This window comes from Sinocyclocheilus grahami, unplaced genomic scaffold (genome assembly GCF_001515645.1).
Source record: "Sinocyclocheilus grahami isolate Dianchi unplaced genomic scaffold, SAMN03320097.WGS_v1.1 scaffold12.1, whole genome shotgun sequence".
Taxonomy (NCBI): domain Eukaryota; kingdom Metazoa; phylum Chordata; class Actinopteri; order Cypriniformes; family Cyprinidae; genus Sinocyclocheilus; species Sinocyclocheilus grahami.
Window position 1 is genome coordinate 2,743,584 of NW_015505191.1, and position 14,558 is coordinate 2,758,141.

At 39.3% G+C, this 14,558-nt stretch overlaps 1 protein-coding gene across 2 annotated transcripts in view; it reads right to left on the bottom strand.

Annotated features, from left to right (window-relative positions):
• LOC107597397 (sarcoplasmic/endoplasmic reticulum calcium ATPase 1-like) overlaps window positions 1-14,558 on the bottom strand; it is a 60,977-nt gene that overhangs the window by 17,294 nt on the left and 29,125 nt on the right. For both annotated transcript variants that reach the window (XM_016288443.1, XM_016288454.1), the window contains exons 6-8: window positions 9,375-9,455; window positions 9,200-9,285; window positions 7,992-8,456 (exon numbers count right to left, since the gene is read on the bottom strand). In XM_016288443.1, the coding sequence (XP_016143929.1) occupies window positions 7,992-8,456; window positions 9,200-9,285; window positions 9,375-9,455 (632 nt within the window). The remainder of the gene's footprint in view (window positions 1-7,991; window positions 8,457-9,199; window positions 9,286-9,374; window positions 9,456-14,558) is intronic.

Below are 14,558 nucleotides of genomic sequence, written 5' to 3' on the forward strand. Positions count from 1 at the left end.
CTATTTCGGCTGACATTTGTCTAGTTTTTATAATTAACTCCAACTGTTGTACCGTCTTGTGTGCACCACCAAGGCCAAATTCTACTGCATGACTGAAGCAAATAAAGCGATTCTGGTTATTAGAATAAACAACACAAAAGTGTCCAAGAGAGCTGGACAACATGAAGTGGTGAAGATGAGTTCATCCTGACAACATCAGACAAATCAGCCAAACCCATAATGCAATGCATGCATTTTCTTTGCTACGACTTCCGTCATGCTGAAATAAGCCAGCAGGAGAAGTGGCAGCTCTGGGCGAGTTTCAGCAGAGAGAAGAGAGATCTTATTTCCGCACTATACCCTTCCTACAGTATGTGGGCGTAGGGGCAGATGAAACAGGTGGATGGTGGAATGGAACTCATAAAGCCAATTTGGCGAGCGCCATTGATCACAGACCCAACCTTTCGGTTCAGATGACAGGTCTGAAATGGAGGTGCCTGCTGGGAAGGAGTAAAAATGAATCCTGATCTTACGAGGTGTCGTAAATGTTGATTATGCAGTAGGTGGACTTGCTGAAATGTGTTTTATCATGATTAAAAGCCACTGCATGGGCACTAAAACACACACACACACAAACAAATTCCAGAAGTAGGTTCTTATCAGCATCAGCCCTCGGCTCCATAATGAAGCATCTAAACTTAGATATTACTAACACAATACTTGCCAAACAGCCATGTATGGGCACATCCTTAAAAGGAGGTTACATGAAAGGTCGTCTCAAACATACACAAACACACACAGGAAAAACATTCTCTCTTGGCGTGACATCACTCAGAGCAAGACTCAATTAAATGTGTCTGATTAAAGAATTAATGAAGCAGTTAAGCTGTAAAAACTTTCAGAGGTCCACAGTACTTCTGCTTCCTGTTTGAAACGGACGCACATACACAAAACTTAATTGTGGAAAACACAAAGCGGTCGGCAGGCAGCAGCAATCAGAGGGCTGGATCATGCCTCTAAGCCCTTAAAATAAATGGATTATTGAGTTAGCTTGCTCTGCAGGAAAGAACAGTCTCTCAGGCAAAAAAAATCTGCCTTTATAAAGTAATGACCAAATTATCATAGCAAGTACTGGTACACAGTACCATTTCTCAGCATTCGTGCAAGTACAGAGTGCTTTTTACTCCATAAAGCTAACATAAAAAATAAAAAATAAAAATTTGATGCATGTATATGAGGTTGTTTCATATTATTTGAAGAGTAGGCTATCTGATTCTAAACATAAGTTACAAAAGTGGCAGGTTCTCTTTTCTGAAGAACAATATTTTGGGGCCTGCTTCTCTAGTCTTTGACCACACAGGAATCTGTGCCGCTCGATTTCCACAGTCAAACACCATGCAAACAGACATTGTCAACAGGGAAAGAGGGGGAACAAAATTAGATCCAGTTACCTGTTCACTATCACAATGTACTCCTTGACCTTGGGATGCTTGGCTCTGACATGTTCATTTAGTGAAGATTTTTTTGTTTGGTTGTATTGTCATGTTTAGGTATGTATTATTTATTGGCCTGCACCAATAACTCTACAAAAACCACAGCGGAATTCACATGGCCATCATTCATCATGTTAGACAAACATGCTCCCAACTCTTTATTATTATTTTACTATTATGCATTACAATATACAATATTATACATTACTATTTTTAATAACATTCCAATTGGTTTAGCTCTCAATTTTTAACGAACTAATTAAAATGCAATGTAATGTAGAATATTGTGTGCAAAAGCATTACTTTATTTCAGCAATGTACTTTTCGTCTCATTTGCCACTGTAATATGTGTAGACTATCGTTTAAATGTTTGGGGTCAGTAATATTTTCTTAGAAGTATTTTATGCTCACCAAAGCTGCATTTATTTGATCATAAATACAATAAAAACAGTAATATGAAATAGTAATACAATTTAAAATAACCATTTTCTAATTTAATATATTTTAAAATGTAATTTATTCCTGTAATGGCAAAGCTCAATTGCAGAAGCCATTCCTCCAGTCTTCAGTATCACATTATCCTTCAGAAATATTTCTAATATGCTGCTATAGTTCTCAAAAACATTTCTTATTATTATCATCATCAATGTTTTATTATTATTATTATTATTATCACCAAGTCTTATTATTAAAGTTATACTGTTGTGCTGCTTCATATTTTTGTAGAAACTGTGATGCATTTTTTCTGGATAATTTAAATAGAAAAAATAAATAAATCAATAACAAACAAACATAAAATAGAAACAGAAATCTCTGTAACACTATAAATGTCTGTCACTTTCGACCAATTTACTGCATTCTCACTTAATAAAATTATTTTCTATCAAAATAATAATACAAAAAAAAATAATGACCCTAAACTTTTGAACATTTATATTGTGTACATCAACATTATATTAACCATTAAAAACCCACTATGCAACATCTTTAAAAACATTTTACAATATTTAAATTCAGTCCCCCCAATTCTGTAAATTTACACCCACAGTGAGCAGAAATTCAAATATGACAACCACAATGTACTGAAATGTACCAACAAGCAGCAGTGACGTGTGCGTGTTTACAGTGAGTGATCAGTAGCATAAAAGAATCTAAAGGAAAACATCATGATAAGGGTTGTTGCTAGCCTGTTTTGTTTGTTTATAGTCATTTATAAATCAGATCTGCACCAAAAACAACAACAACCATCCCGTAACTTGGCAGGCATGGAATTCTGTTGCTATACGTTGTCATAGCAACAGATACCAGGGAACAGGGTAGCAAGCAGTGATATGCAATGATGAGCCTCTGATAAGAATGTGTGTGTGTGCATTTCACAGTAGTGGAAAAGGAATTTAGGCACCTGTATTTCCTCCTGATTTAGCCAAAGTGACTTCCGCATTAGTGACGGTGACACTTAGATGATGTCTGGCTTCAACAAGCCACATGGTTAGTTGATTGGCTTAGGTCATCCTGAACAACACCGCACCGCAGTGACAGCACTAATTCCAAGTCCGGGATAAGCATCTTCTGTCCCTATAATAAGCCTCTCAGCACTACGCTTTTAGTACTTCACATTACGAGGCACAGGAGGTTTAACAGAATGTTGAATCCATTTGGGACGCATTTCCACAAGCTCAATTTTAAAATTCTGTCTCGCTTGTGAAATGTCTTTTCTTTAGGGACTTCTTAGGTGATGAATTTCTGCTTCAGGCTTAGGCTGACATTGTTATCTGTTCCCTACCATGAAGAGTGGGAGTTGATGACAAATTAGCAACAAACACATACATATAACTCTCTTACGGTCTCAGTCTCCTTCCTATGTGACAGTACTATGCATTAAAATGTGTATGAGATTTGGTAATGTCTCATATTAATTTATATTTATTATTAATATTAATGGAAAAAGGCAATCAAAACAAGCACTACTCTTTTCAAAATAAAAAGCAACATGAAAGGCGCCAGATATACCAAAAAGTGTTCAACATACAGTACATTACAGTGAATTGTCCGCATTAGGCTTCCTAAACACGTGCGACTCTGCTTCCTACGGCATTCTTGGATCATGCTGCAGCAGGAGCAGATGCAAGGAAGAGCGTGAGAGGAATAGAAATGACAGAGCACAAAAATATGAGGGAAATTAAATATGGCAGGCGGGAATCCCTTACTGAGTGAGATGCAGAAGGCCAAGCTATGACGGGAAGAGGATGAGAAGGATTATTATTAGCATGCCTATTATTAACATATTTGCTGTTTGTTAGTACTTATAAAGCACATTCTGCATGAACATATTCTACATCCCTAATCCTACCCAATACCTAAACTTCACATCTACCTTACTAATTATTAATAAGCACCAAATTAGAAGTTTATTGAGGCAAAAGTCATAGCAAATGGTTTGTTAACAGTAGGAATTGGACCTTAAAATAAAGTGTGACCCTGAGTTTTTAATTTACATATATTAACAGGATAATCAGAAAGTGTTTATATAGAAATATTTAGCAATATATTTACATATGGCAGTTTATTTCACAATAATGTCTGGCCGACTTTATATTATCATGGCTAATTTACAGCTGCTCGACAAATAAAGCCATTTATTTATACACAAATGAATATAAAATGTTAATGAGATACCATATATGCACATCTCTCTCTCTCTATGTGTATATACTGTATATACAAACACACACTCTGTTTATATATATCTGGTCAATATATCGGTGCATATTTTTTAAAGAATAGCACAGTCTGTTACATAGCTAAGCCTGAAAGGAGTTTTTGTTTCCAAGATACAGGTGAACCTTCTTCATTTTAAAAGTGTTTCAATTACGATTGAATTACGCCTTATTTTAATTATTTCAATTACGCATTAAATAGGATGTATTAGGTTGATACTAGGTTAAATCTGTGTCCAGGAAGAGCTGGTAAAGTGAATGTTGTGGTGTTTGACTACAGTGCTCGCCCTTAATGTTTGAGCTCTGATCGTTGCAGGTCTGGGATCAGGGTGCGGACTGTGTAAATATTTACCACAGCACAGTGGGACTCTTTCCGGAAGGTTCCCGTGCACTTGCAGGGAATTAAGCAGCTTCTGAACAGAGGGAACACCCTGCTGTTAAACACAGGAGAGACCTCAGGCAGAGACACACAGACGGACGTTCAGCACACACACACACACACACACACACACACACACACACACACACACACACACACACACACACACACACACACACGTGCAAGTAAAGCATTGTACCTAAGGATATAAAATCTCCATGCCATGGGACTTCGCAAAAAAGCCCACACAAACATACATAGGGGTTTCATTGTAAACAGAGAAAACAATGGAGTAGCTCACAATGGAAATGCTAGTGACCGCTTTATATGAATATGTGCAGCACCACACTGGAAAACAAAACCCCCAAAAAAAGATTTGATATGACTTCAATATTGCAATCATGATTTTCCAATTGAAATCATAAAGGTCACACAACTAGAAGCTGGAGATGCAAGGAGTCTGATAAATGAATAAAAAGGGAGTGAGAGGTACAGATTGTGGAAAGAAAAAGAATTAATTCTCCAAACCTTTCCTGCTCTCTACTTTTGCAATAGCATGAAATACATAGTGACAAAAAGCTATGTATATAAGGCCTGAACTCTGACTTTAAATGGCCTGAATTGAGAACCAGTTCTTGTAATATTGTACACAGATCTACCTCAGGGGTTGGACAGAAAGCCTGTGGCCTTGATGGATCCACGTCTGCAGCTGTAGAAGAATATAATGTAAAAGGCGTTGCAATCACGTCCTGCCGACTTGCCTATACAAGTTGAGGATTTTCCATTGCATACAAACACAAACATACACCTTGAGTGTCTCAGAGTGACTTCCACATGTCCTGCCTCTCAGAAAGCAACGACATAAAAGAGACCACAGCACTTCATTATTCTTCAAGGATACCTATGAAAGAATCTATGCCTATCACCTCAAAACCCAGAAAGGTGCTGACTAATGCTTATAGCACGTTCAAACTCTCCTTCTTTAGAACAGTAGAAAACCTCAGTAATAACAAGAACAGCCTCTAGGCCAGAGTGATGGCACTGAAATGATGACACAACACCTTAAAACACAAAAGATCAAGTAATTAAACTACACAGCAGTTCTTGGCTGTGCTGTGAGTTAGGTTACTCTGTGTCACACACATCTCTCTGAATACAGGTGGTACAGTCATGCCAATAAAACATGGGAGCTTGATTTTCTCTCTTTAGCGAATGTGAAGATATGACAGTGGGAAAAATTAAAGAAACTAATTCTATAGGAAACAAGTACACAGTTCAGTGGTAGTTCATAAGGGTGTGATTGGTTAACCGGATCAAGAAGTTTCAAGGTGAAGTGTGTACTTTCCGCACCATTAGTGGCACCAAATACAACTGCAAAAATAACTACTGTTTTCACACCAGTTTCCCAAACACTCTGCCTGACTGCCATTGGACAAACATGTAGTCCTGCCCTAAACATACACCACTGAATCATTCTGAATAGTCAGCCTACCAATACAAACTTACACTACTGTTCAAAAGTCTGGATCAGTAAGATATATTCTTTAGCAATTAATACTTTTATTCAGCAAACCAATCAAAACTGACAGTAAAGTCATTTATAATGTTACCAAAAAATTATAATTCAAATAAATGCTGTTATTTTAAACTTTGTTCAACAAAGAAATCTGAAAGAAAAAAATCAATTATCACAGTTTCCACAAAACTATTAAGCACCACAACTGTTTTCTGTGCTGATAGTAATAATAATAAGTGTTCAGGATATTTGAAAGTATCATGTGACACAGAAGACTGGAGTAAAGGCTTTTTCAGCTTAACCAAGTTACATTTTACATTTTTATAAATTATACATTTTATAGTTACAGTGGTTATAGTACATTTTAAAATATATTTAAATAGAAAACAGTTCATTTAAATTGTAATATTATCAAATAAATGCAGCCTTGGTAAGCATGAGACTTTTCAAAAAAAAATAAAAAACTTAGACCCCAAACTTTTGAATGGGAGTGTATATCTCTGCACTATTAAATAATCAAGATAACATTTAACAACTACTGTGATTAAACAATCATTCAGCTCCAATGGTGTCAAAAAAAATAATCTCAAAAAGCAGCTGTAAATCTGAAGTGAATTTGTAATTTGGAGCATGTCTGTAAACTGGAATTATTTTTTAATTTACTAAGACTAAACAGTGTGAACACACAATATACAACTGAAAGCAAACAGAGTGATTTTACAAAACTAAAACACCCCCCCATTATAATCAATAAGGTAGTCTATGGCGCTTGCACTTCAGATGCCACACAGTGTAAATACACAGATTATTTTTCTGCAGTTTTGACATGTTGAATATATTCTATAAACATTATAATAAATGAGCATTTAAACGGTTTTACTTTAGTGCTTTGATGAGGACCATTGTGAAGCTGGCTATTTAGAAGGCAGTTTAGTTTCTGTCTTAATGTATTGATGTAAAATAAATGTGAGTGAACGGTTGCTGGAGGGGCTGGATTAATGTCCAAACCACGCACTGGTGCACACATCATCAAAAAAGAGATGTTGTTGTTTTTAAGTAAAGAATACAAGGGAACATGTAAAAAAAAAAAAAAAAGTACACTGGACAAGAACCTAATAATTACGCCATGTCTCTAAGCACTTAAAAAGTGCAGCTCAGTCTTTAAAATGGCTCTGGACTGCTTTTCAGCATCCCAACAAGTCTAGTACTTCCAACTCTCTCTTTCCCTCTCAACTCTTGTGTTGTGCCTGGTATGTTTCTGTGGTCTTCCATATGGCAGCCAGCGAAAGCTGCTATTGTTGCATCACTCAGCTCTGTATGAGAGGCCCTGGCACAGCATCAAAGACCTGCTCTGATGGTAAACACCACTGTAGTATCCAGGCTTGTGAAACCCACCTGCCAGTGCACCAGAAACCACAGAAACAGGGTACACACACAGGCCTGGAATCAGTAGGAAAGAATTCCGAGATGTTGTCTAAAAATAATTCATATGATGCTCTCTGGCCTCAAGGGTCTATCAACCCACCACACACACACACACACACATAAAAAAAGGGGAAAAATTCCTCAGGGGGATCTATCTTGAGTTTGAAAATAAAATGCAATTTTTAGGCGACCTCCATTGCCTCGCTTCATGACAGTTTGTCAAAATGGTTCTGGCTTGGGTTATAGTGCATAATAAATCACCTCTTGTAAATGTATGAAAAAAGAGGTTCAAATTTGTGTTGTTTCAGTTCTATATAAAAAGAAAAAAGCTCACACAGGACCATATGTCCGCAGACGACTGAGAATGAAAAACGAAGCTGTCATCTACCCAGACATAAAATCAAGATCTGCCCGCAGACATCAGTTCTGATGCTGAATGAGACATCAACTCTGCATCTGGCTTGAACAGCCACATCACTCACCCTGCAGACAGACATCTGGTTGGTTGTCAGGGTCCCCGTCTTGTCTGAGCAGATAACGGAGGTGCATCCCAGCGTCTCCACTGAGGGCAGAGAACGGACAATGGCATTTTTCTTGGCCATTCGACGGGTGCCCAATGCCAGGCAGGTGGTGATGACAGCTGGAAGACCCTCCGGGATGGCTGCCACTGCCAAGGCCACAGCTATTTTGAAATAGTAGATGGCACCTCGGATCCACGAGCCACCGTGGACCGGATCGGCAAAATGGCCGATGTTAATGACCCAGACGGCAATGCAGATGAGGGTGATGACCTTCGAGAGTTGTTGGCCAAACTCATCCAGCTTCTGTTGCAGCGGGGTCTTCTCCTGTTCGGTTGATACCATCTGGTTGCGGATCTTGCCGATTTCGGTGGAAACGCCGGTGGAGACAACGATACCGATAGCCCGACCTGCAGCAATGTTTGTGCCCTTTTGGAAAACATCAGAACATGCATATATAAACATATACACTTAAATGGAACAAAGCCACCAAAAGACCTTTCAAATCTAAATTTACACTTTTGCAGACTTGGAATCAACAACAGCAGCATCAGAAGTTCCTCAGTCGCATATAATTTTATAAAACGTAGCTTGGAAAAATCATTGACTTGTGTGGAGTTGGCTATAATGTCATTAGGGATATTTTCGACTAATAGGAAACTACATCTTTCATTACCACGATGTGTTGGAAAATGCATAAAGCTGGACTATAAAAGCACATAGGCCATATACAGTTTATTTTAAACGACTAAAGAAGAAAACAGGCAGACTGCATTAACTCTGACGTTATACTATCACTCTCTATGCCAATAACGTCACCTGGGGTGTTCCCTATCCCCAGATGATGTTAGCGCAACCTAAGTGGATTGAGAGCGGACAAATGCATGCCCACTTATAGCATTCGAATGACCGCAAACGAACGCAGACAGGAAGAGCATGTTTAGACTCTTAAGTCTTATTATACCCTACAGTATAATGACATTCTGCAAACTAGAGAGAAAGAAAAAAAGCAAGAAAAAAAATCATAAAAACACAAAGAAACCAAAGAATAATTACGTAATCCATAACAAGACTAAAAATGCTATGAGATAGGTAATTCTTATATGCAAATATACACCTTACATGCACATGAGATAAAGTTCTCTTCTCAAAACAGGAAGTGAAATGCTTACAGAAAACAGCATGTTCTTTTTGTCTTGATTGACAGCTCGTGGATCTGGCACAGGATCAGTGTGTTTGATAATAGACACAGACTCGCCTAAAGAACACATTGGTAGTTTTAAATCAAGCCATACCGAGAACTGAGCAGTGAAATGCTAAGCTGATCATCTCAGACGTCCACATTACCTGTGAGAATGGACTGGTCCACTCTCAGGGTGGTGGATTTGATTGAAGTGATCCTGATATCTGCTGGCACCTTGTCTCCAACTAGAAAACAAAATGGGTTGAGAGTTACTTCATCAAAAAACAGGCAAAGACACTCCAAACATTACTGATGAATGTGAGACAAGTCGAAAAAGGTGTGTAGGACATATGCCTGAAGGGTCAAAACTGCAATCATAAACATGAAATAAGACAGGCCACTGCACAGCCATCATTTAAGGCTGTTCTTGACCTCTTGTTTTCCAGGTAAACACTTAATTACAACAGATCGAATCCGAGCTACTAGGACACAAAGCCTGAAGCAAAGCAAAAAAGCAACTGAAACAGGAAAAAAAGTGAAAGAGCGAGAGAGACACCATCTCGAAGACTAACTGCAGACACACTGGAACACCGCTCGATAGCCAGTTGATGGGAGTACACGGAGTGATCAATATTCGGTTCATGCACTATGTTTACAAGAAAAAAAGTTTCTAATACAAAAGAAAAGAAAAAAACAAGGTGGGAAAAGCCCAGCCAGTTAGATGAGACAGTCAGTCAATAGGTGTCATTTTCAACTCGTTTTTTTAGCTCTTGTAGCCATTTAGGCTTTGAGCAGTAGATATTGTGTAGTGGCTTGACTTAATGAAACTTTGCTCCTTCCTACCTGAGAAATCAAGACAAAGCTTCATATACACTCATCACACAAGCTGCAGGGATCTGCTTGTGCATTCACAGCTCAAACAAAGGATGGTACAGAAAAATCACAAATCGATCCACAAAATGAGGAAAAGACAAAAATAATTGTAGTTTTTCCTGAAAACTACAATTAAACAAAAGCCTTGACAATATGTTGTGAGCTATGGCATGGCATATACACAATGGAATCTGAACACAAATTTCCAACAAAAGCTCCAGAGATTTCCTCTGAATTCATGCCATCATTCAACATATACAAACACTCTTCTTTGGATTCTTCAGAATGTTTTACTTAAGAATCATGCTTAAGTGAAACTCTGAAGAAGTTTGAATGTCAACTTTTTCACAGGACAAAAAAAATTGTTATCGTCAGTCTGTGTTTTTGTTGTTTTGCTGCACAATAAATCATTTGTTAGTCATAGTCACATGATGTTGCATAATACTATCATGTACAGTAAAACACTCATCCCATCTTTCTTTTTCCATTCTTTCTGCTCCAACCCTCTGGACATGATTTCTCAGCCGTGCGGTCTCTCTTCCTCCCACGTCGCAGGAATGGCTCACATCAGCCTTGGGGTCTCTGGCGAGGGAGACAACACTCCCATCAGGGGCTGCTCAGCGTGGGAGTTGGGATAGAGAGGGCACGGTGGGCAGGAGCCTGTTTATGTTCCCAGAACGATGGACCTTTCTCTTCTCTTTCTTGGATTTCTTTCTCTCTCTCTCCCCCTTCAGCGGTGTCTCCCACCTACTCGGTCTCACTGCGAATGGGTACTGAACCCATCTAAATGCAAATGAGAACCGCTTTTCGCCATACCGAGCCAGAACAATGCAAAGTGAGCTAAATATACACAGACATTATGACAGTAGATGGCAAGCATCTGATAGCAGGAAACAGGCCTCCATGGACATGGGGCATAAACTTGATTAGAATGGGTGACGCATGCTTACTTGTAAATGTGGAACGGTGTAATAACAGAGGCTGGCGAGTTCAAGATGTTTGCAAATGCTGATCAAAACGGAAAGACCGAATGCTGACACAATGCTGGGCTGACTGGAAATTTAAAAGTGTAAATAATCTATAAATATCTATAGTACTCATACATGCAAAAAAATGGCTGAACACAGTTTTCCGACCTCCAATTCTCTTGGTTGTCCGCGCCAAAAGTTCCGATGGAATTGCCACTCACGAATGGCGGGTCCAGGAAAGACTCTGCAGCGAGGAGAGGGGAATGGGTGTTGTTGGTTATATTTTTGGTTGCCATCTGTTTTTATTTATTTTTTCTGTAGTAACCAATTTATAGTTCTCACAAGCGCCATTTTCCGATGTGTAATTTTCATTCAACCTCCAGAGAAAGTGAAAGGGTTTTTAGGTTGGGATTGTGTGTTTGCTTACACATGTTTGATAGAGCTTAGCAACAAGATTATGTCATCGGCAGAGTCAGTTTAGACAGAAATTGAGAAATATTTCAGCAGATGCAGCTGACAACACCTCTGTCCTGCCAGCGCTTCCCACTTACCGAACAGGACTTGTTAACTTCTATGACTATAACCAATGAACTCAAAACAAGCAGCTCAGCATGTGTGTGAATGTGTCTACACCTCGTTAGTGGATTCTCGTGGCTATAAACTAGCGGACGGATCTTAAACCTAAGTGGCATCTCGCTTTCCCCCACTACCAATGATAACGAAGTACAGAAGATACATAGAGTGCCAGCCGTTTCCACTCTTGCAGACCTCTGGAGTGGAAACACCTCTCCTCTTCTCCCCCCGGACTAATTCACCTTGTCTAGTTTTTGTTCAGCTTGCAGGCTGGGAAGTGCTCAAGGCCTCAGGAAGAGGAAAATGCCAAAAATCTCCCTCACAATCCAAAAACATGTATCAAACTGGCCACTGTGTTTAACTACACAGCAACAAAAATCAAAAGAGTTTGTTCAAAATGCTCTAGGATAAGGGTTTGTCAACATTTTTGATGTTATGACTCCTAGATACAAATAACTCCTTTGCAAAGGACCACCTTTCTAAAACACAAGGCAGTTAAATATATATTTTTTTATGTTCAAATATACATTTACTGTGAAAATTAAAATGTTGTAAAATGTGGTAAATATTTAATTTGTATTCATTTGGCATTACGTTTACTCAATTTTCCTTGTGTAAACCCAAAGATGAACAAAAACTAGGGCTATCAACATAATAATAATTCCTATTTATAATAAAAATGAATCCTAATTCTTATATGAAAAGCTGATTTGCTTTCTTTTCCAGGCACAAACCATGATGCACAACTTTTGATGGTTGCATAATTTTTATTTTATTGCATTTTGCTTGTTACCTCCCCCAGTTACATCTCACTCGTCCAGAATCCCATTCAACATAGCTGAATATTAACATAGCTGTACATGACTTAAAATATGGACCGATTGGGTGCAATTTCATCACGCTGTGGCACAATTTTTGCTTTCAGGAAGGACAGAAACTTGATGCTGGAAACATCTGGACTGACAGTGATGTCTGATAGTTACTTTACATGTCTGTCAGTTTGACCTTGACATGGGAGAGACTCTGGGGCCGGTTACCATGGTGACATGGCTCATAGGTGTCAAGGGGTGAAGTCTGCCAGCGGGAGTGTGTGTACATGCGTGGAGAGGAAAATCTGGCCGCTGGAATGCGGGCTTGTCAAGGCATAAGTCCAATCGGTGGACCTGAACAAAGAGGAGCTTGTTACCACCGTGCTAAGACAGGTAATGTAACCCACATCCCATCCACATCTCTTTAATCCCGCCTGCCTCTCTTTCTCTCTGCATCTTGCTGCGTTTATCGCTCCCTCCTGCTCATCTGTCTTTCACACTTTGCGCTCTCGCACTGCTCTCCCTTCTCCACCTCCCTCACATTTTGTATCTCTCCATACACGTTCCCTCTCACCCCCCCCGCACCAGTCTCAATTTCACTTCCATTCACAGCGATGTGGCCGCATCCATGTTTCTGAATGAATGCGGATGCTCTTAAACATGAATCAGGAAATCTTGTGGTGTAACAGGAATTATTAGTCTGACCTTTCTTTTGTTTTTACTGTAATAGTGAAAAGCAGATCCTTGCTGTCATCTCCTTTCCCCTCATCTCTTCTACTCCACACTTGACTGACGCTGACTGTAGATCATTAAAAAGCAGGAGTTTAAAGAAGCAAAAAATTATGACTTTAAAGCTGAGACTAGCTTAATATGTGTGAGTGTGATGCACAGATTCGGTCAAGCCATAACAGAACCACAACAGGGCTATTTTTATCTCAGTGTCTACATATACATTGGCAGGATCCCTAACAGAGAGTGGGCATGTTTGTATGTGTCAGGGAGGCATTGGCAAACCTGTAATCACATGAAGGTGGAGAACGGTGGGACTGACAGTGTGGAAAAAAGCTATGCGTTTCAAAAAGAGGTAAGAGAGAAAGAGAATGAGTACTAGTCACTTTTCAGCTTTGTACAATGAACAGAATACGCACACGCACACACACACTGATTTTTCCTGCATGTCTCTGCTTGGCACCATCATACTCACAGGAAAGCCACTTACGTAAGACAGTCTGGGATATTCCTTCTTTGCTTTCAAGTTTTTGGCAAGGAGCCCACACACACACACACACACAGAGAGAGAAACCCTGAAGGGCTCCCGTTCAGGGCACAGTTGCGGTGAAATGCACACAAACACACACTCTGGGCAGCCACACATAGGCCAATGGGAAGACTAGGGAAAACGACAGCCCGTGTTTGTGTGTTTTGGGTACAGCGAGAGGTGGTGATGACTGGAAGATGGAAAAAAAAAAAGGACTCTGCGTATTGTTACGCCCCGTCTAGGGGTAGAGCGCAACATGAAAAAACCCAAGCGTGAACAATCATCTTATTTCTCCAATATTTATTAGGGAGTTCACTTTCAGGAGCCGACGGTGCCAAAATAATAAACAAAACGTTCTTAATATAAGACCCTCTAAATTACCTATCCGAAGTAAAGAAACTAAAATAAAATACAATTCTCTAACCTAACTACCTAATCCAAAAACACAGATCCGAACATTACAAAAACAAAAGATGGCGTCTGACTCCTTACTTTCCCAATAACTATGTACAATATTCACCACAAATATTTACAAAGAAACATCAAGTTCAGAGGGAGAATCCAGAATCAAAATCGTACAACAGGCAAGGGTCGGGTAAGCCAGATTACCGTAACACAAAACAATGAATCCAAACAATCTCTCTCAGCATACAAATGGGGAGGTAAAACAGCACAAGTACTGCACCAACAAACAGCATGTTCACAAAATGGCCACCACAACCACACTCTCCCCCCCTGAAGGAAATGCTGTCATCTCCTTTAAGGGGGAGAAGACCAATCAGAGGACAACATCAATGAGTCTGCAGGAACCAATCAGCAGCAACCTGGGCAGACACACACAAACCAGCAGAACAAAACACAACAAAA